This window comes from Nelumbo nucifera, chromosome 1 (genome assembly GCF_055504915.1).
Source record: "Nelumbo nucifera cultivar China Antique chromosome 1, China Antique-T2T, whole genome shotgun sequence".
Taxonomy (NCBI): domain Eukaryota; kingdom Viridiplantae; phylum Streptophyta; class Magnoliopsida; order Proteales; family Nelumbonaceae; genus Nelumbo; species Nelumbo nucifera.
The window spans coordinates 148,524,128-148,544,759 of record NC_142649.1 but is presented as its reverse complement, the minus strand read 5'-3'; the positions used below and the strand labels follow the sequence as shown (position 1 = coordinate 148,544,759).

The window sequence follows — 20,632 nt, the reverse complement described above, 5'->3', positions numbered from 1 at the left end:
ATTTCGGTAGGATAAGTTTAATTCATGATAAGGGGGAGAAAGAATATAAAGAATGAAACATTTTTATCTTAATTTTCGTTCTCTACAGGTAAAAAAATTGAAGTAACACACAATGCGATTTGTGCTAAGTTGAAGACTTTATGGGCACAATCATATAAACAAGGAAAATTAGTGGAAACAGTTTCTTGTAAGGAATAAAAATCATGTTATTTAGGATTTTTTTCCCTGAAAAAGAAGTGAGGGTAAATTTGTCTTTACGACTGAAATGGCCTTTGGGACGGTGTGTTGGGACCAGATCCGAGCTCGGAAACAACGAATGCGCCCACCACCCAAGTAACCGCCCAACCAAACCAAGGCTGCCAGGTTCCGTCCTGTGGGCAACTGGGCATAAACAGAAAACAGTAAGCTCTGATTCTCCGGAGAAGCCATCGAATCGAAGTCAAAATCTGAAAATCATCGCTAATAAGAAATTTGAAGTTCGATTTTTCTCTTCAGAAAACTTTTGAGACAGAGAGTCATGGCGGCAGCTCTCTCTTCCGTATTCGTCGCCACCCCGGTTTCATCTTCTTCGTCCATCAACGCGACAAAACATGGAATCTCTGTTTCTTTTAAGTCAAACAGCCCTTTCGTCTACAATCCCCTGTCTTCTAGTTGTTGCTCTTCTTCTTCTTCTTCGCATCGATTTCTTTCAAGGTTGAGTTTTTTTTTTTTGGTATGCTTTTTTGTTTCTTGCATTTTTTTTTTCAGTTGATAAGGCGTTTGGGTTTATTACTTCTGTAGTTTCCCATTTGTTAGACGTAAAATTTTGAGTCTGTGACTTCGAATTTTGACCTTTCTCTTTTATAACTCTCAGAAGTAGTTTTTTGAGATTAAAAGGGAGTTATAAAGTTTTGGTTGCTCGTATTTAGTATGAATTTATGTTCCCTTTTTTTTTTTCAAATTGCTTTCCAGTGTTCCTTTTTTTTTTTTTTTAAATACATTCTTCCACTTTACTAGTTCTGGAAGGTTAATTCATTTACAATTTGATGCTTTTCTTGTATTTGAATTTACTACTCTGATAGCTGCGAGGGTCTTCGGTGGCTGGTCGATTATATTCTAATGTATTTGTTGTTTCTGTATGAATTTGCGTATTATTTTCCGTGCAGAAAGTTTTGTAGAGTCAAAGCAACAACTTTGCAAGATAATGAGGAGAAGGTGGTCGTGGAGCCATTCCAAGTGAAGGGCATTCCTGACAACGAGGGGAAAGGAAGCGATGCCGATGGATCAGATAGTATGTCATCCAGTGTGTTGGAGAGATGGGTCATTAAGATTGAACAGTCTGTGAATATCTTTCTCACGGTAAACTTTCGTCCCTTTTTTCCTTGATTTTAATCGTCTCTTTCTCTACCCATTTGGTGAAGATTGAACAAATGTTTTCTATTCCATCTTTTTTCTCGTTATATCTGCATGCACTTATAGATATACAATTCCATATTCACCCCCTCCTTTTCTTTTCTTTTCTTTAAGGTCTCACTCTACAAGTTTACAGTCGAAATTAGTTTCCCATCAGATATTGGGGCGCAGTTCTTTGTATCTTATTTTTATAGGATCAGTGTCTTAGACTCTGAGTTTTCTTATTTAGAGATCACTATTTTTAATGAAACCCATTTGAACAACAAACCTAGTACTAGCTGCTGCAAGTATGTAGTAACTCGTTGAAGGGATGATCCAGACTTATCTTTAGAGGTCACCACCAAAATTCATGGATATTGGTTTTAAGAAAAGGGAGATATAACTAATATATTTCAGGTTACTTGGAAGTTGGAATAACCTTAACACCATGGTTCCAAATTCCAAAACTCTTTCTTGGTAATCTTTTCAGAAGTTTTTACGTATGATCATTTTGATAACATTTTCATCTCATGGTTTCTTCATGTAATTGATTAGGGGTTAAGGGGCTTTAATAGTAAGATGATATGGACTGCAAATAGTTACATGGGCCATCTTTGAAGGATGTTAAGGTTCATTCAATCTCTTTTTTTTGAAAAATGAAGTTGGTGTCATCAATCTTATGAAGTTGAATTAGACTATTAGAGACACCTTAGTACTGTTTGTTTTGATGTAATTATGTTATTGTTTTGAACTTTGATATTTAACTACTCATGTTTAATTGCACCATACTAAATATTATAGTTCCTTTGTATTATTAATTACATAAAAAAATTTTAGGGTCCCTGCCCATAGAGGTACCCATACTGTTTTGGTAGGTATCTTGCTTTGAGGTTTCCAGATTTACAGGGTACCTGATATCTAATTGTTACCCATATTTGAGAACCAGATTAGATTATACAGCTCGGAATCTTTGGTGATACTAGTTTCATTTTTCCCTTTCATGGTAGAATTGTATACTGTTTCCTTGCCTTAACTTTGAAAATTTATTGATCAATACAGGAATCGGTTATAAAGATACTTGATACCTTGTACCATGACCGCAACTATGCAAGGTTTTATGTGCTGGAAACCATTGCAAGAGTTCCTTATTTTGGTGAGCTTTGTTATTTCTTTATTCTATAATTTTCAGAGTTATTATTGTTTCTGCTAAATAGTTTTCGCTGACCTTTGACTGGCCTGCAGCTCTTAGAATTCAAAAAAAATCTATCATGACAGTTGTAGAACAAATTCCCCCTGTTAAAATGTAAAGAGTTTGAGTAATTCTCATTTTATACTAACATTATTTTTATTGTTTCCCTCCTTTTCTCCTTATTGCTTAAAATATAAGCATAAGTTGTATGTAAATGTTCAAAAACTGCCAAAAATAGTTGAATGATCAGTGTCCAGACCAATGTGAGCGAGTCTTAAGTTGTGAGATGGGCTGCAGTTTTTTATCATCAATGGAGCATCTTTATGCAAGATTTCTGTTCAAGTTATTAATTTATACGATAATGCTAGAATTTCCTTTTAGAGAACTCTGTCTCCAAAAATTTACCTGCTTGACCATGGACTTGCTATATTTATTTTCAAGTGCTGTGCTGTAATTGCATCCTTAATATGATACTGCTCATTGTTTTGCAGCATTTATGTCTGTTCTACACATGTATGAGAGTTTTGGTTGGTGGAGAAGAGCAGATTATTTGAAAGTGCATTTTGCTGAAAGCTGGAATGAGATGCACCATTTGCTTATTATGGAGGTCCAAATCTTTAATTCTAACCTATCTAGTAACCATGTTGTCTTGTTACACATTTCTTATTTTCTGTTTCAAGTGTACTTGTTTATGTATTACAAAACCAATTTTATATAGCTTTTATTTTTAAATACATGTATGTTGTGTGCAACCACAATGGATTTGGATAATTTGATAAGAAGATTTGTTCCCTGAAAAGTTTTTGAAATTTTCTTAGATGTTCACTTTGTTTCTAGTGCAGGAATTGGGTGGAAATTCATGGTGGTTGGACCGCTTGCTTGCACAACATATTGCAGTGTTTTATTACTTCATGACCGTTTTTATGTATCTCTTAAGTCCAAGAATGGCATGTAAGCATATCATTCTTGTTCTTAACTTACATAGGGCCAAAGCTATGTAATTATTTGTATTTAGCTTACTGTATTTTCTTTTGTCTTGTTATTTACTTTCATATTGGAAAATTTTTGGGATGGTGCAGCAAATGTTTTTTCCATCCATCTCAAATGTTAAAAATGTTTTATATTGTCCCGGACATTCCAGATTTGAATTCTTTTTTAATCTATCAATTTCCTCCCCATAAGACCTTTTACTTATTTATTTTTTTCTTTTTTTTTTGTGGCTTCACAAATTATAAGATCTGTAACTTTCCAATAAGGTAAATGACATCAGATCCCTCCCTGGGAAAAATGGTTCTAATAAGGGATTGGATAAGGGTCACTATACAATGTGCAGAGTTTAGAGCTTAACTTCACATCTTGGAAGAAGCTAGATTATGCTAGATTGTCTGCCATTTATACTGAAAGATAGAATAGGATGAATTTTTCATGCATTGTCTATGTCTATGGAAAAGCTAAAGTGTCAGAAGTTCATATTTGTACAATCTCTTTCATGGTTTGTGCAGACCATTTTTCTGAATGTGTGGAGATGCATGCATATGCTACTTATGACAAGTTTATCAAGCTCCGGGAAGGTAAGAGTTCTGGAAGTTATATGGCTATCCTAGTTTGTTTTTAAGAAAAAAAAGATGATGATGAAATAACATTGATTTATATTTATAAAGCTGATATGGCCCCACCAAGCAGCTCCTTTCCCAGAGAAAAGGTCCAACTTGATGATCATAGCCCCCTCTTTTTGAGGACCAACTGTAGTGATTCTAACCTACTCTTTTTATTGTTTTTGATAATTAAATAATCTATAATGGAAAGTGAGGTTGGTCGGTTACAATTTATCTATTTATTTTTTGATTTCTTTTGAAGGGCTACACAACGGGGGTAGCCCATCCCCCAACCCATAACCCCTAGCCTACTCTTTTTATTGATGTGATGGATAAATAGGGCTATTACCTAATGACCATCCCAGCTATCCTGGGTATTGGGAGGGGTAGAGGCGTAGAGCGGATGCATATTACTTTTATTTTATTGATGCAGATGACTTGAAAAAACTGCCTGCCCCTGAAGTTGCTGTGAAATATTACATGGGAAATGATTTATACTTGTTTGGTAAGTTGATTGGCTGATCTTTATGGGTTTTAGTCTTTTGGTTTGCAATTTATGTTGATAAATCTTTTTATATTTCCACTGATTCAAATAAAAATTCTTTGTATTTCTCTCTAGATGAATTTCAAACTTCAAGGGCTCCCAATTCTCGTAGGCCAAAGATAGGTAAGATTCAAGCTTTTGTTTTAGAGGTTGCCTCTTTTGAAGTTTTTTTTTTTAAGTTTATAGTTGAGTTTGCTCTTCATAAAACATTATTCTCCTATGGTATAGGCAACCTAGGGGATGTTTAACTCTCATTGAAAAGGGGAAATGAAATTATGGAAATTGCAAAAGAAAAGAACAACAGAGAAGTCAGCAATGTTTTAAAAACCGACCTGGAGGCTGACCTGTTTTCCTCTAGGGCACGGGTCAGCTATTCAACTATCCAGGTCAAATGGGTTGACCCATGAGCCTATGATTTTATTTTATGTATGTATGATTTTATTTATCTATACGTATGATTTTATTTTAAGTCTAGTTTATAGATTTTTTATTTTAATTAAAAAGCCATTTTTTGGCAAAATTGCATAGACTGTGAAAAGGTACCCCAAAATTGAAAAAAAAAGTCACCCAATCTGACCACCGATCATAAAGTTATGGCCTTTGGAAGTTTTCTTGTAATTTGTAAATTGTAACTCATGACCTGTTGGCCGAGTCAAATAGGTCAATGGTTCGACCACCCAGGTCAGTGGATTGCTGACCAACTCAACATTTTCAAAGAATTTTCCAGTTTTAGGTTAACCTGGACCAGAATCATGACCAGGTTGCGAGTCGAATGGTCTGACCAGATGGGTCAAAGGCGGGTTGAAAACACTGCAATTTAGAGTAAAAGAATTGCACCTCTCTTCTGAAATTACTTATGAGGTCACACCAAATGCAATATGAAGCCTTCAATGGAATGATGGGATGGACCTTGGTGCCTAGGAGGGGATTTCAATGTGATTAGATTCAGTGAAGAGTGCAGTAAGGTACGACAAAGGAGTACCATCAGTATGAGGAAATTCAATGAGTTTATTAATGTTTTTGAACTTAAGGAACTTGAACTCCAACGTAACAGATTCACATGGTCAAATCTCCAAACTGATCCAATTTGTTCCAAATTAGACAAATTCCTTTTCACTGCAGATTGGGAAGAGCATTAGGGAGACATAGTGTCAAGGGCCCTTCCAAGAGTAACTTTTGATCATTGGCCAATCTCACTCTTCAAGTCTGAATTTAGAAATAGAGGACCTTCCCCATTCAGATTTGAGAATATGTGGTTGCTTCATCCGGATTTTAAAGAGAATGTGAAGAAATGGTGGAATGCAAGTAACCCGGAGGTGAATTGGGCAGGTATGAGATTCCATTGGAAGTTAAAAGAGCTTAAAGGTAAAATTAAAGAGTGGAACATTCTTCACTTTGGGAGATTAGAAGAAAAGAAGCAACAACTTATTAACTAGTTAGAGGAGCTAGATGCAAAGGAAGACCAAGGCTGCTTTGGGGAAAGAGATAGAGAGTTGAGGTGGGAATTGAGGAAAAATCTAGAGGATCTACTTTTTAAAGAAGAGATCAGATGGAAGCAAAAATCCAGACACAAATGGGTGAAGGAGGGAGACAGGAACACAAAATTCTTCCATGCTATAGCTAATGGTAGAAGGAAGAAGAATTGCATTTCTAAATTGGATATTGATGGTATAACTTTAACCCAACAAAATGAGATTGAAGGGGCTTTTGTGAATCATTTCAAATCTATTTTCAAGAGACCCTTAAATGAGAGATTAAGGATTAAAGGTTTGGATTGGCTCAGGCTCCCTGGCGAGCTGATTGATTGGTTGGAAAGAGAGTTTGAGGTGGAGGAAATAAGGGATGCCATCTTCTCTATGGATAGAGCTAAAGCCCCAGGACCCGATGGTTTTACAATGGCTTTTTATCAAGATTGCTGGGAGATTATTAAGGATGACATCCAAAAGGTGTTCTTAGAATTATTTGAAAGAGGGGTGATTAACCTTGGTCTGAACTCTACTTTCATTACATTAGTCCCAAAAAAGGAGGGTGCTTGCCACCCGAAGGAGTTCAGACCCATCAGCTTGGTTAATAGCCTATACAAGATCATTGCCAAGGTTCTCTCGCACAGAATTAGAGAGGTTCTCCCCACAATTGTCTCCCTTAACCAAGGTGCATTTGTGAAGAATAGGCAAATTGTGGATCAAATACTAATAGCAAACGAGAGTGTGGAAGATTTCAAAAGAAATGGGAAGAAAGGGTTGGTATGTAAGTTGGATATAGAAAAGGCTTATGACCTGGTTGATTGGTCTGTGTTGTTGGAAGTGCTTGGGTCCTTTGGTTTTGGGCAAAGGTGGTGTAAGTGGATAAAAGGGTGCATTAGGACTTGTCACTATTCCATTTTGGTGAATAGTAGGGTGGTGGACCATTTCCCAGCTACTAGGGGTATTAGGCAAGGGGACCCCCTATCCCCCTTTCTTTTTACCTTGATTGCTGAAGTTTTGGGGAGGATTATGGAGAGGGCAGATTCTAGGGGTTTGGTAAGTGGTTGGAAAGTTGGAAGGGATGGAATTCAGATCACTCATTTAGTGTTTGCGGATGACACGATTTTGTTTTGTGGAGGGGAGGAGATAAGGTGGGTTAGAAACTTAAAACGGGTGATTAATGTCTTTGAACATGTGACCAACCTCAAAGTCAACTTTGATAAGAGTTGTGTGATTGGTGTTAATATGAGGGCCGAAGAGGTGGAAGAAAGGGCCCAAATATTGGGATGCAAGATTGCACAGTGGCCTCTGAAATATCTGGGACTTCCCTTAGGGAATAATCCTAGTAGAAGGGACTTTTGGAATCCAGTGATTGAGAAATTCACAAAAGGCTAGCTTCATGGAAGAAAAACTATGTATCTTTGGGTGGTAGGATAACATTGATTAAAGCAACCTTGGCGAACCTCCCGATATATTTTCTGTCTGTGTTTAAGATTCTTGAGGGAGTGTGTAGGGTGTTGGAGAAATTCATGAGATTTCCTATGGGAACCTGGGGAGGAGAAAAGGGATCATAGAGTTAGGTGGGATTTGGTAAATAGAGCTAAAAAGGATGGTGGCCTTGGCTTAAGTAACTTGCAGAAGAAGAATGAAGCCTTGTTGGGGAAATGGTTATGGAGACTGGCAAAGGAAAAGGATAATCTGTGGGCTAAAATAATCCTAAGTATTCATGGGCAAGAGGCAAATGGCTGGGACATGGGTATTTCATCTAGGGCTACAAGAGCTTTCCCCCTGGAAGTCTATTCATACTATTCTTTCATCCTTCCTTCCTTTTGTCAGGTATGACCTTTGCTCTAGTAATTCTGTAAGATTTTGGAAACACATCTGGGTGGGTAACTCACCTTTGAAGGAGCAGTTTCCTTCTTTGTTTTATCTCTCAAGGTTTAAAAATGAGCCTGTTGCTACTTTCCTAACCTATTATACTTCTGGCCCTGTTTGGAACTTGGGCTTCCGGAGGCCTCTTAGAGACTCTGAAATGGATTCCATTTCTAATTTGATTAAGATTTTGGAGGAGGTAGTTGTTGACCCCTCTAGATTGGACAGTGGGATTTGGGCTCCTACTCCTTCGGGTATTTTTTCATGCTCTTCCTTCTTCAAGGAATTAACCCATTCCCATTCAGCCCTTGATCCTCCTTTCCCGGCTCTGGAAGTTTGGGGTAGACCAATTCCTCCCAGAGTAGGTTCTTTATGCTGGGAAGCTATCCTAGGAAAGTGTAACACTTGTGACTTACTTCAAAAGAAAAGGCCAAGATGGTGTTTATTCCCGCACTGGTGTATCTTATGTAAGAGGAATGGTGAGAGCTGTTATCACTTATTTGTTTCCTATCCTTTTGTTTCAGAAATCTGGTATTGGTTTTTCTCTCTTTTTGGTTGCAGGTGGCCCATTCCCCCAAGTGTACTAAGCTTGTTTAACTCTGTTCCAGTGAGGGGTTTAAAAAAGAGAGGTAAGATCTTGTGGAGATGTGTAAGAGCAGCAGTATGTTGGTCAGTGTGGGAGGAAAGAAATCAACGAACCTTCCAGGAAAAAGAAAGGAACAAAGAAGTCATCATTGATCTACATTAAGGTGGTTCATTGGGTCAAGTCTATGGAGCTTTTTTTTTTGATCAATAACAAGAAACTTTGTTAAAGATATGGAACTATGTGAAGCTTAGGTACAAAGGGGAGGTCAAAGACTTAACTCCCCACCAAAGAATACAAGGAAAATTAAAAAATTAGCCCAAAAAGTCGAAACCCTATCCACCCCTTGCTTTGCTAATCCATCAGCAAAAGAATTAGCAGTCCTTTTCACCTAGTTGTAATGAACCACAATATCCCTACTCAGCCAGTTAAATTTATTCTTCTCATTGTTATAACTCCATAATCCGCTGCCTCCCCCCTTTAGCCACCTAATCACCACCTCCGAGTTACTTTCAAGAACCAAACATCTAATGTTCAACTCCCTTGCTCTTTGGATACCTTCTAGGGCTGCAAGGAAGTCTACGGAGCTTTTTGAAGGTATCTCAGTTGGAAAGAAGTTGCCTGGTCTGCTCGGCTGTTTAATGCTACTGTTCCAACTTGGTCTCCTCCAACTATGGGGTTCACTAAATTGAATTTTGATGGTAGCAGTGAAGGGAACCCAGGCCTTTCAGGTATTGGAGGAGTGTTCAGGGATGAAGAAGGTCGAATTATGGCTATGTTTTCAGGGCCTATAGGCTGGGGGGATTCTCTAAGAGCTGAAATTTCAGCAGTATTAGAAGGAATTAAAAGAGCCAAACAGCTGAATATTAGGAAGCTGTTGGTGGAGGGTGATTCTAAACTGGCTGCAGAAGGAAGAGGCTAGTTTATGGAAGTTCTCAAATGAGAAAAAGAAAATTTTCCAGCTCACTCAAGACATGCAAATTCAGTTTCAGTGGTCCAAGAGGACTGCCAATTCTTTTGCAGATTATCTAGCTAAACAAGGGGTGGGAAGAACTAGTTTCTTTTGGGCTGTATTGTAATGTGATGTTTTTTGGGTGGGGTAAGAGATTTTACCCCCCTTCTTGTTGTATCTTTTCCATATCCTTTTAATTAATAAAAGTTTCTGTTATTGATAAAAAAAAAACATAAGAAATCTTGATAATCACACCCAAGAGAAAAAGCTTCATCCAAATATAAAACTATCAACTTTTCAGTTACACTGTCTTCCCATATTTATAAACTATACATAGCACATTTATTTTTAACCTCCAAAATACAAAAAAAAGGAAACTTCTTAAAATTTTATCTTATTTCCTTATTTCTGAAAAACTGTGATACAAAGTTTAAACGTGAAGATGAGAGGAAGTTCACTTATCAAAGAACCAAAAAAAGGGGCCCACTCAAAAATCAGGGCAACATATAATTGCTATACAACACTCCTTAGCTAAGCTATCTGGAATTGTGTTTAGACTTCTTGAAATCCAATGGGGCGAGGAACACGTTGCACCCACAATGTCCTGAGCTTCATTCAAAAAATGTTCAGTCTCCAAGGCCCACTCTCCTGTAAACCCATCTATTTGATAAATTGGTGGGATCACTCAACACCAGAGGAGGAGGAATGCCCAATGAAAATATCAATCATCTAAATATAGGAAAGGAAACATGTTAGAAATGTAAAAAATATTGTAGAAATTATAAACATGATGGAAACATTGTGAAATATGTGGAAATAGACAATGCACAGGTACAATCCTTCTAGATTATCGTCTTGTTTCCAAACCATAGAACAAAGCGAAAAAACTAGGGTTACTAGACAAAATAATATGCAGCAAAGTTGTTATAAAGACCTTAGCAGTTGAAACTACAAAATAGAATAGAAGGTTCAAATAGATTCAATGAGTCAAATAATGTCTTACACAAAATTATCAAAAAAAAAAATGTCTTACACTAAGGTTTAGCTTCACATCCAAATGGAATTTCAAGTTGGCTCAAAGTGATCATTATGTTCATTAGGCAAGCAATAATACTACTGCTTCACACATCTGCAATTCCAGTAGTTTTCATTGGGGAATATGTCAATTCCAGTGATATTTCATTCAGTACCTATGGAAATGGAAACATGTGGAAATATTAGAAAATATGTCAACATTTTAAACCATCATTCGGGATTTGATTTGTTGACCTATTACAAGTTTGGCATAAAGAAATAACTTTCTAAAACCAATATCTCTTAAAATAACAAAACTACAATTTAAAACTCAAAAAATAAAGAATACATCCATCTGTCTTATTGGTTCATAAATTTGCTATAACCTACCAATAACATGTCTGGTTGCACAATCTTTAGCTTATTGCATGGATGATTTCATGATAGGATAATTTATGTAATGAGACAAAGTCAAGTTAAACAGGCAAGTTTGTCCCCATATTTTCAACCTGTCATTGACCTGGACAGTTGAACCGTTTGAACCATCACCTAGCCATGATTCTGGGTCTGGTCTGATTTTCCTAAAACCTGGGGTTTTGTCAAAAACCGTTTGGCCTAGGCAATCGAACTGTTGACCCATTTGACCTGGTCACCAGGTCAAACTTCTGGAGGCCATAACTTTTCAAGATCTGTGTCTTAAGGAGCCTTGCCCTGCTATTTTCACAAAAAAAAACCCTTTTTTGGCCTTAAATCGCAATTATATATATATATATATATATATAACTTTTCAAGATCTTTGTGTCTTAAGGAGCCTTGCTCTGCTATTTTCACAAAAAAAAACCCTTTTTTGGCCTTAAATCGCAATTATATATATAATAGGACAAAATTTGAGTGGGGAACTCGAGATGATTCCCCCTCTAGTTTTGATATGTTCCCCAAATAAGTCACATGATACTTTCACTATTAGCTGCCCAGTATCCTTCATTACCTATGCATAATTCTTTTCATATTTCACTTGTGAAATCCAAAGATTTATCAAGCAGACTATAATTATGTTCTACCAATAACAGTATAACACTGCCATATACATGAAAAAATGATGTGTGGGGTGGGAACCATCAGTAATGGGTTCATTTGCAAGATCCCCTAGATTACAAAGTTACCATGACCTGATAATGACTAATGAAGTATGATACTGATTTATATAATGTTTTTGGCTTTTTGCCAAACTATGGTTACAACTTACAAACACCCTTCTCATTTCTAATTTGGCTTAGCTGAATGTGATGGCTGTTCAGCTGACTGTGGAACCAATGATAATATTCCCACAGTGAGAGGTGTGGGTCCCATGTATTTTATTACTGGCATGGAAAATTATCATTGGTTCCACAGCCTGCTGAAGCAGCTGAACAGCCATCGCGTTCAACTAATCCTTCCTCATTTCAGTGCTGAAGCCATTGCTTTGATGTGTGGAGGATCACTAGGAGGGGCCTTTTGGGGAGACCTTCATTCAGCTTCCATTTTATTGAATGGAGTAAAACCTGAGGAGATACCTCGGAAGATAGAGGTGCTAGTCGAAAGGCAATGCTACTCAGTGTGGCTGGCTTCATCCACTGAATTGATGCTCTGGAAAGAGGCTCGTACGGAGGGAGATGAGAAGGTTGAAGAAGAAGAGCTGCGTGGCAAGAAAGGGTTGGAGGATTCAAACAAGAAAAGCACTTTCACTAAATTGGAAAAACATTTGCTGGAGAAACAAAAGGGTAGTAGGCAGGGGGTGGGATTTTCGCGTGTGGAAGAAGTGAGCAGTCTGGAGGGTGGCAGGTCCTTTGCATAGGTTGTAACTGGCGCCAAGACTGTTCTAAACAGGGAAAAGGGGTTGGGCCAAGGAAGATTTGAACTTAAACCTGTTAGAACCAAACCGGGGTCGGGGCTGGACGCGCGTAACCTTCTTAAAAGTCACGTGAGCTCGCGGGTGCTTACAAATGGGCCAAAGCAAAAGCCCATCTGGGCTGCTAATGGTATTCTTAAAGGCCCAAACAGGCCAGCGGGCCCGACCCAGTTTGTTTATAAGGTGCGTGAGCCACTAAAGAAACATGTGACTGGGGTTTCGACTATGATAGACATCGGTTTCGGTCTATCATCGTCCCCAGCTACGAGCCAAAAGGGGGAATGCGCGCAGCGTTGGAAACCAGGAAAGAAGAGGGCGTTACAGTGGGTCTCCCGACGTAGCTTGAAGGAGCTTAGCCCCGTGTGAGGCTTCTCAGAGAGGCCTGAGCTAAGTTTCACTAGGGGAAGAACTGAAGAGAAGAAAGAGAAATTTGAAGGGTGGGTGCAATGCGGTGAAGACGATGGTGAATCGGAGGACCTTTCTGTCGATGGCTCTAGCGTGGGCAGTGTAAACGATGAAGGCAGTTGTGCTGGAGGTGATATGGAAGGGTGGAATATTGCAAGATTATTCCAGGGTGAAGACTGCAATCGGATTATCTCATTCCCAAGACCACAGAGTGCGCAAGGTTTTTCAGAAGGGGAAAACCAGGAGAACCGGAAGCAGATCGGGAATATGTTATCTAGGGGTGACCCAGGGGTAGAGTGGAAAGATCACCAGGTTGACCAAAGGACAGAAATACTTCCCAACCAACCCAGGAAGACAATTGGTTACCAACCTTCGGAACAAGAGAAGGAGGCCGGGAGCAGTCCTATTCTAGCTTGTCCTTCAGTCCCAGGTAACCATGTGATTTCGGTTTGTGATACTAATGTGTCTCCTGTGTCTTTGGTTCTAGATTCCGTTCCTGTACCATGTCCTGTAGCCCATGAATATGTAGCCGAGCTAGTAGGCGGGCTCTCTGAGGAGGGGGAGAGGGGAAGGAAGGATTGTGGGATTTACTAACAAAGTGAGGGAATGGTGGCATGAGTGTAACCCGTCGGTGGAGTGGGAGGGGATAAAATTCCATAAGAAACTACAATTCTTGAAAGCAAGAATTAAGGAGTGGAACTTGATGGAGTTCGGGAGGACAGAAGAAAGAAAGGGAGACTTGATGAAGAAGATTGAAAGCCTTGACTTTAAAGAGGAAAGGGGAGAATTTGGAGAAGAAGACAATGACCTCAGGAGAGAATTGAGAAGACAGTTAGAGGATTGCCTGCACAAGGAGGAAATTAGCTGGAGGCAAAAATCTCGGTGTAAATGGCTGCAAGAGGGAGATAGAAACACTAGGTATTTCCACTCTCTAGCAGATGGCAGGAGAAGGAAGAACTTTATCTCCAAATTGGTAGTAGATGGAGTTGAGTTAGTACAGCAAGAGGAGATTGCCAGGGCCTGTGTGGAGCATTTCAAATCTATTCTAAGAAGGCCTGTGAGTAGAAGGGTGTGGGTAGAAGGTTTGGATTGGCCAGATGTAGGGGTGGAGAACAGGAGAAGGATGGAAAGAAGCTTTAATATAGAAGAGATCAAGGAGGCTGTGTTTTCTATGGATAGAACAAAAGCTCCAGGGCCGGATGGGTTTACAATGGCTTTTTATCAGGATTGTTGGGATATTTTGAAAGATGATCTCTTGCGGGTGTTTGAGGATTTTTTCAGGAGAGGAATTGTCAATCCGGGTGTGAACTCTATATTTATAGCCTTAATTCCCAAAAAGAAAGATGCATCCCACCCGAAGGATTTTAGGCCAATAAGCTTGGTGAATAGCTTGTACAAGATCATTGCAAAAGTGTTGTCTTTGAGGCTGAAGAAGGTAATGCCGGATATCATTGAACACTATCAAGGAGCTTTTGTGAGTGGAAGACAAATTACAGACCAGATTTTAACTGCTAATGAGAGTGTGGAGAACTTTAAGAGGGATAAAAAGAAGGGAGTGGTCTGTAAGCTGGACTTGGAAAAGGCTTATGACTTGGTGGATTGGGAGTTCTTGAGGAAAGTTTTAACCAAATTCGGGTTTGGGGCTAGATGATGTAAGTGGATCATGGGTTGTATCTGGAATTGTCATTATTCAGTGCTAGTGAACGGGACAGTGGTAGATTTCTTTCCAGCCAGTAGGGGTATAAGACAAGGAGACCCCCTTTCTCCTTTCTTGTTCATTTTAATTACGGAGGTTTTGGGGAAATTGATTCCCAGAGCAGATTCTAGGGGGCTCATTAGAGGCTGGAGGGTTGGGAGGATGGAAACCCCCCTCACACATTTACAGTTTGCTGATGACACGATTCTGTTTTGTGAAGGTGGTAATGTGAGGTTTATCAGGAATTTAAAGTCGGTGATACAACTGTTTGAGCAACTGTCCAATTTGAAGGTTAACCTTGGGAAAAGCTGTGTAGTGGGGGTGAATTTGGAGGAGGGAGAGATCAGGGAGAGTGCTGAAGTGCTGGGGTGTGAAGTCACGGGGTGGCCTCTGAACTATTTAGGATTACCATTAGGTGATAATCCCAAGAGAGAGAGCTTCTGGAACCCAGTGATGGAAAGGTTTGAAAAAAGATTGGTATCCTGGAAAAAGAATTACTTCTCTCTTGGCGGGAGAATTACATTAATTAAGGCCACGCTTGCTAACTTACCCATCTTCTTCATGTCGGTGTTTAAAATCCTAGTGAAGATTGCTAACAGATTAGAGAAGTTAATGAGAGATTTCCTGTGGGAGCCGGGAGAAGAGAAGAGGGATCATAGAGTTAGCTGGGAAATAGTGTGCAGGAGTAAGTCGTGTGGTGGTTTGGGGCTTGGGAGTATTAGGAGAAGGAATATGACTCTGCTGGGGAAGTGGCTATAGAGGTTTCCTATGGAGAAGGAGAAGCTATGGGCTAGAATAGTGGCAAGTATTCATGGGTTGGAGCGCAACGGATGGGACACTGGAATCAGAGCTAGGATCACAAGCAACTCTCCTTGGAAAGCCATTCATGACCTGCTTCCAGTTTTTATTCCTAATATCAGGTATGACTTGAATTCCGGTAACTCCATAAAATTTTGGGAACAAACCTGGGTGGGAAGCGCCCCTCTAAAGGATCAGTTTTCATCTTTGTACGCTCTTTCTGATTTGAAAAATGAGCCGATCTCGTCTTTCACCACCCTGTCCTCTTCCACTTCTGGGATTGGGTGGAACTTGGGTCTAAGAAGGGATTTGAGGGATTCGGACTTCGACTGTATTTCGAGCCTTCTTGCATTTCTTGATAACGTTGTCTTAGACCCCACTAGGGCGGATTCTAAAATTTGGACACCCAACCCCAATGGCATTTTCTCTTGTGCTTCGTTCTTCAAAGTCTTAAGTCAGTCCACTAGTCCTACCCTGTCCCCTTTTCCTGTTGGTGAGGTTTGGTGCAGAGCTATACCTCCTAGGGTTGGTAGTTTTTGTTGGGAAGCCTATCTGGAAAGAATCAACACTGGTGATCTACTCCAAAAGAAGAGACCCAATACTTGCTTGTCACCTCAGTGGTGTGTTCTGTGTAAAGCAGATGGGGAGACTGGTTTTCACCTAATGGTGTCGTGCCACTTCGCGAGGTCATTGTGGGATTGGGCTTTCTTCTTATTTGGATGCAGCTGGAATCCCCCATCAGACATGTAGGGCCTTTTCGCCCCCTCCTTCTTCAAGTGGTGATTAAAAAGGGGAAGGACAATGTGGAGAGGACTAAGGGCTGCAGTATGTTGGACACTGTGGGAAGAAAGGAACTCCAGGATATTCTCAGAAACTCAGAGAGGGACAGCAGATTTGAGGGCTATCATACAGTTTAGGGCGGTACAGTGGCTGAAATCTCTGGTAATATTCACAGATTACACTGTGGATGACATGTTGAGGAAGTGGGGTGAAATTGTAAGTTGCACACAGACCAAGTCAGTAATGAGTGTGGCTTGGACCCCCCCACCCACCTAGTGGATTCTTGAAATTAAACTTTGATGGATGCAGTAGGGGAAACCCGGGACAATCAGGGATCGGGGGTGTTTTTAGAGATGAAAATGGGGTCATCTCTGCTATGTTCTCAGGCCCAATTGGAGTGGGTGACTCCCTTAGAGCTGAGATATGTGCAGTTATGGAAGGAGTCCGGAAAGCTAAGGAATTGAACATCAAGAAACTTATAATTGAAGGGGATTCAGAGGTGGTGATAGGGTGGCTGACCAAAGAACAAAATGATCTTTGGAAGTATAACAATGAGGAGGAAATTCAAATGGCTGGTGCGGGAGATGAAAATTAAGACATGTTGGATTAAGAGATCAACTAATTCCCTAGCTGACGGTTTAGCAAAACAAGGGGCAGAAAGGGATTCCTTGTTTTGGGCTAAGTTGTAATGTTAGTGTCCTTGTATCTTTGTATTTTCTTCTTTCCTTTCTTGAAGTTCTTTGTGACTTGGAAGATAAGTGTGTTTGTCTTCCACTTGTAAATTTTCTACTGATGAATTAATGAAAGTGTTATTGATCAAAAAAAAAATCATCTTTTTTTTTTTTTTTTTAATTTTCTCTGTTGGCTTGGGGGGCGGGGAGGAAGAGCTAGTGGTGGATCCTACCATATACATAGATGAAGCATGTAATGGTTACTTGAAAAAACCATTCAGTTTACAAAATGTAATGCCCCACTTCTAATGGATGCCACACCTTTATTTATACCTGGCAATGTAACAATATTGTGGTTTATGACCTCATAAAATCTGAGGTCCTGGCTGCAAAACTACTTCTGTTTGTTGGGATTCATGTATGAGTAGTGTATGAAGAGAGTCCCACATTGGAAAGGAATGATAAGTGCAAGGGACATATATACAAGAGTGGCCCATAGCATAGGCTTTTGGGTTGTAAGTGGTGTCCATCTTGTGTGTAAGTCCTACGTGCATGTATGTGTATGAGCCCTTGGTTTTGGTGACTCCCCTCAATGCACAACAGTAGTATCAGAGCTGAAGGTTTGGCTGGTCACAAGTGTTGATAGATGCATGCAATGAACTCCCATGGCTTGCTGTCTTCCCCATGGGTGAGTAGTTGGCAAGAGCAGTTGGGTCTCCCATGATGTCTCCACCCATCAGAATGGGCTCCCATAGTTGGCTCCCCTATGGTCGTGAGCAAAGGGCTCTTGGTTGGTCTGCATCAAGCTTGGCAATATGATAATAGCTTCTATTGGGGAGTATGGAGTTCCCAATGTGGAAAAGACTCTTTATGTGAGGAGGAGATTGTTGGGATTCACGTGAGTAGTGTATGAAGTAATGAAGAGATCCTACATTGGAAAGGAATGAGAGGTGCAGGGGTCTTATATACAAGAGTAGCCCATAACCCAATAGCTTAGCTTTTGGGTTGTAAGTGGTGTCCATGTGTGCAAGTCCTATGCACATGTATGTTCACCTCTTTTTTTATCAATTCACCTCATTTTTTTTGTTCCTGGTGATTTCTGGAACTTTATTTTGAATTTTTAGATGATTTGTAATTAAATTGCTAGATGACTGCACGTATTGTCTTCCTTGAATTCTCATTAGAAAAAAATATTAAGTAATCAAGGAAAATAAAAGGGCAAAGAAAAAAAGCAGCTTTAGTTTTGTTAATATAGAAGAGGCTTATCCATTTTCCTTTTGCTGTTCTTGTGTTATCATTAATCACCAGCAAAGTGATCCTTGTTATTCTTTTAATTCAGAGAACTTGTACGATGTGTTTGTGAACATAAGAGATGACGAAGCAGAACATTGCAAGACAATGAGGGCTTGTCAGACTCGTGGCAACCTTCGTTCACCACACTCATGTCCTGAAGATGCCAATGAAGATGATTTGGTTTGCATCCTTCCTCAGGCAGATTGTGAAGGTATTGTAGATTGTATTAGAAAATCTGTGACATCTTCCGAAGAGAGTAAAAAAAATTAATGGAGAAGGGAATGAAATAAATAAGAATTGTATAAAGAAAAATAAAAAATTGTTGAATGAATACGAGTTCTGGCAATTGAGTCAAGGTCTCTTCTCAGTTTATGCTGAAGTAGTACTTCCTCTCCTGAATACAGTCGGAGGAAAGTTTTGATAGAATGATCAAGTATACATTGTATATTCAACCAATGGTGAAACATTCTAAATTTCTGATTACTTGTATAATGTTACAAACACAGGACCTTCCTATTTGGTGGGTAAAAAAATTCTTTTAGAGAGTTGATCCATTTTTCTGTTGTTGCTTGATTCTAAAACCGGAAAGGCGACAGGAAATGTGCATTGGGACAGGCCATAACTAATTCCATCCGTCCAATTGCAGATTGATCACTCATGAGAAGAGGAAGTTTCCTGTTTGGCTTGTGGTAATAGCCGCTACTCGAGCTCCGGCTCAATCACAAGAGACCGGAAACTTATATAGTGGGTACCTGGGAGGTGGGAACTGGGAACAAGCTATGTGAAGACTCCCATCAGTTTTACCATTTAGTCAGTTACCAGTAAAAATCACAGCCAGTTACAGTGCGGTGCTGATGGGGGGGGGGGGTTCAAGAATATCTCATCAAAGCATGACGTACACGACTTAATATTGTTTTAGCTTGCACTCAGCAGTCTTGTTATGGTGATGGGTTCTTTCCTGAAATGGGCAAAGTTCAGAAGAGCTGGATTTTCCAGTTTGCAGAGATGGAAGAATAAAACATGGACCCTTGCACAAATTTTGGAAATATATCCCGTGCACTCATAGGCAAGACAGAAGGTGAGTGACTTGTTGCGTTAACCTGAGCGTTTTATGGCTTCAGTGGAGTTCGGGGTTTGCCTGACAACTGAACGGTGAAAACGGGTGTTTTTTGGTTAATATTGTAGTAACGGAAGTCAGAAATAACTTTCCGTTTGGATTCCATATGGATTTGGATTTGGATCGGGGCAATGTATTTGTAGAAAAAATGTGTACAACCAATGTTTAAAAACCGATCCAGAGGCTGAACTGTTTTTGCCTCCGGGTTGTGGGTCATTGGTTTGACCGGCTGGGCCGGACGGTTCAGATTGCCACATCATTGCATATACATAAATATATATTTTAGTAATAAATAATGTATAAATATGTTTTAGATATGTTATATGTATTATTTTATATTTAATATATATTTTTAATTCAATTTTTAATTTTTTATTTATAAAAAATACTAAAAATTGCATTTCGAGGTTAGAAAAGGGTTTTTTTCCAAAAAAATAGCGGGGCTTGAAAAGTTACCCAAAATAAAAAAGAAAAGAAAAATCACCCCAATTGGACATTGGAATGCAAAGTTATGGCCTCCGAAAGTTTGCATGTATTCAGTGTGCAACTCGTGACATGGTCACCGGGTTGGGTTGAAAAGGTCAATGGTCGAATAAGTTGGGTTGAACGGTTCTTGACCAAGTCAACGGTTTTTTACCATATGATGGGTCTTGACTGAATTGGACCCAGAATCCTGATCGGGTGACGGTTCGAACGATTCGTCCAACCGGGTCAACAGCGAGTTGAAAACATTGTGTACAATAGTACTCGGATTGATGAAACTTGAAACACCACCTCAAATCAAAATAAGCATTTACTGATGGTGCTGAAAGCGAGTCTGGATCTAGTAGGCACACCCTTAACCCTTATTGTAACCAAGTAGCACTTAGATAGGGGTGTCCATGGTTCGGTTAATCGAACTAGTGGTACAGGTTTTTTCATTTCGCCAAACCGAAACCGAACCAGTACCACCGGTTGATCGGTTCGGTTTTTCGATTTTTTATATTTATAATATATATTATATAAATATATGTATAATATTATATTATAAATAATAAATGATATATAATATATTATAAATATTTTAAAAATATATAATATATTTGTAAATAGATCATTATAAATATAATATAACTATATATTTATATATAATGAATATATATTTATATAAAATACATAGAAAATATGTGACATATATTAAAAATATACATATAAATATATATACCGGTCGGTCCGGTTAACCGTCGGTTTTTTTATAGGTTAACCGAAAATCGAACCGGTCCTTCGGTTTTTCAAAAATTTCAAACCAAAACCAAACCGACCGGTTCGGTTAACCACATTTTGCGGTTTGGTTTTTCGGTTTTTCATGGACACCCCTACACTCAGGAGGCCGGATCACCTGCCAACTAAAGACGTTCCAAA

At 39.2% G+C, this 20,632-nt stretch overlaps 1 protein-coding gene across 1 annotated transcript; it reads left to right on the top strand.

Annotated features, from left to right (window-relative positions):
- The first annotated feature begins 316 nt into the window (after positions 1-316).
- On the top strand, positions 317-18,668 carry IM (Alternative oxidase family protein). The gene is made up of 9 exons (XM_010271757.3): positions 317-693; positions 1,146-1,338; positions 2,431-2,524; positions 3,052-3,167; positions 3,403-3,511; positions 4,063-4,131; positions 4,589-4,660; positions 4,775-4,822; positions 18,161-18,668. Exons 1-9 carry the CDS (start codon positions 518-520, stop codon positions 18,382-18,384), a joined length of 1,101 nt encoding a protein of 366 aa, XP_010270059.1. The 5' UTR covers positions 317-517; the 3' UTR covers positions 18,385-18,668.
- The last annotated feature ends 1,964 nt before the right edge of the window (positions 18,669-20,632 follow it).

Coding starts and splice junctions, on each gene's coding strand:
- IM (XM_010271757.3), top strand. CDS start 518: ATGGCGGCAGCTCTCTCTTCCGTATTCGTCGCCACCCCGGTTTCATCT. Junction 3,512..4,062: donor CTTAAGTCCAAGAATGGCAT/GTAAGCATATCA, acceptor TGGTTTGTGCAG/ACCATTTTTCTGAATGTGTG. Junction 4,132..4,588: donor GTTTATCAAGCTCCGGGAAG/GTAAGAGTTCTG, acceptor TTATTGATGCAG/ATGACTTGAAAAAACTGCCT.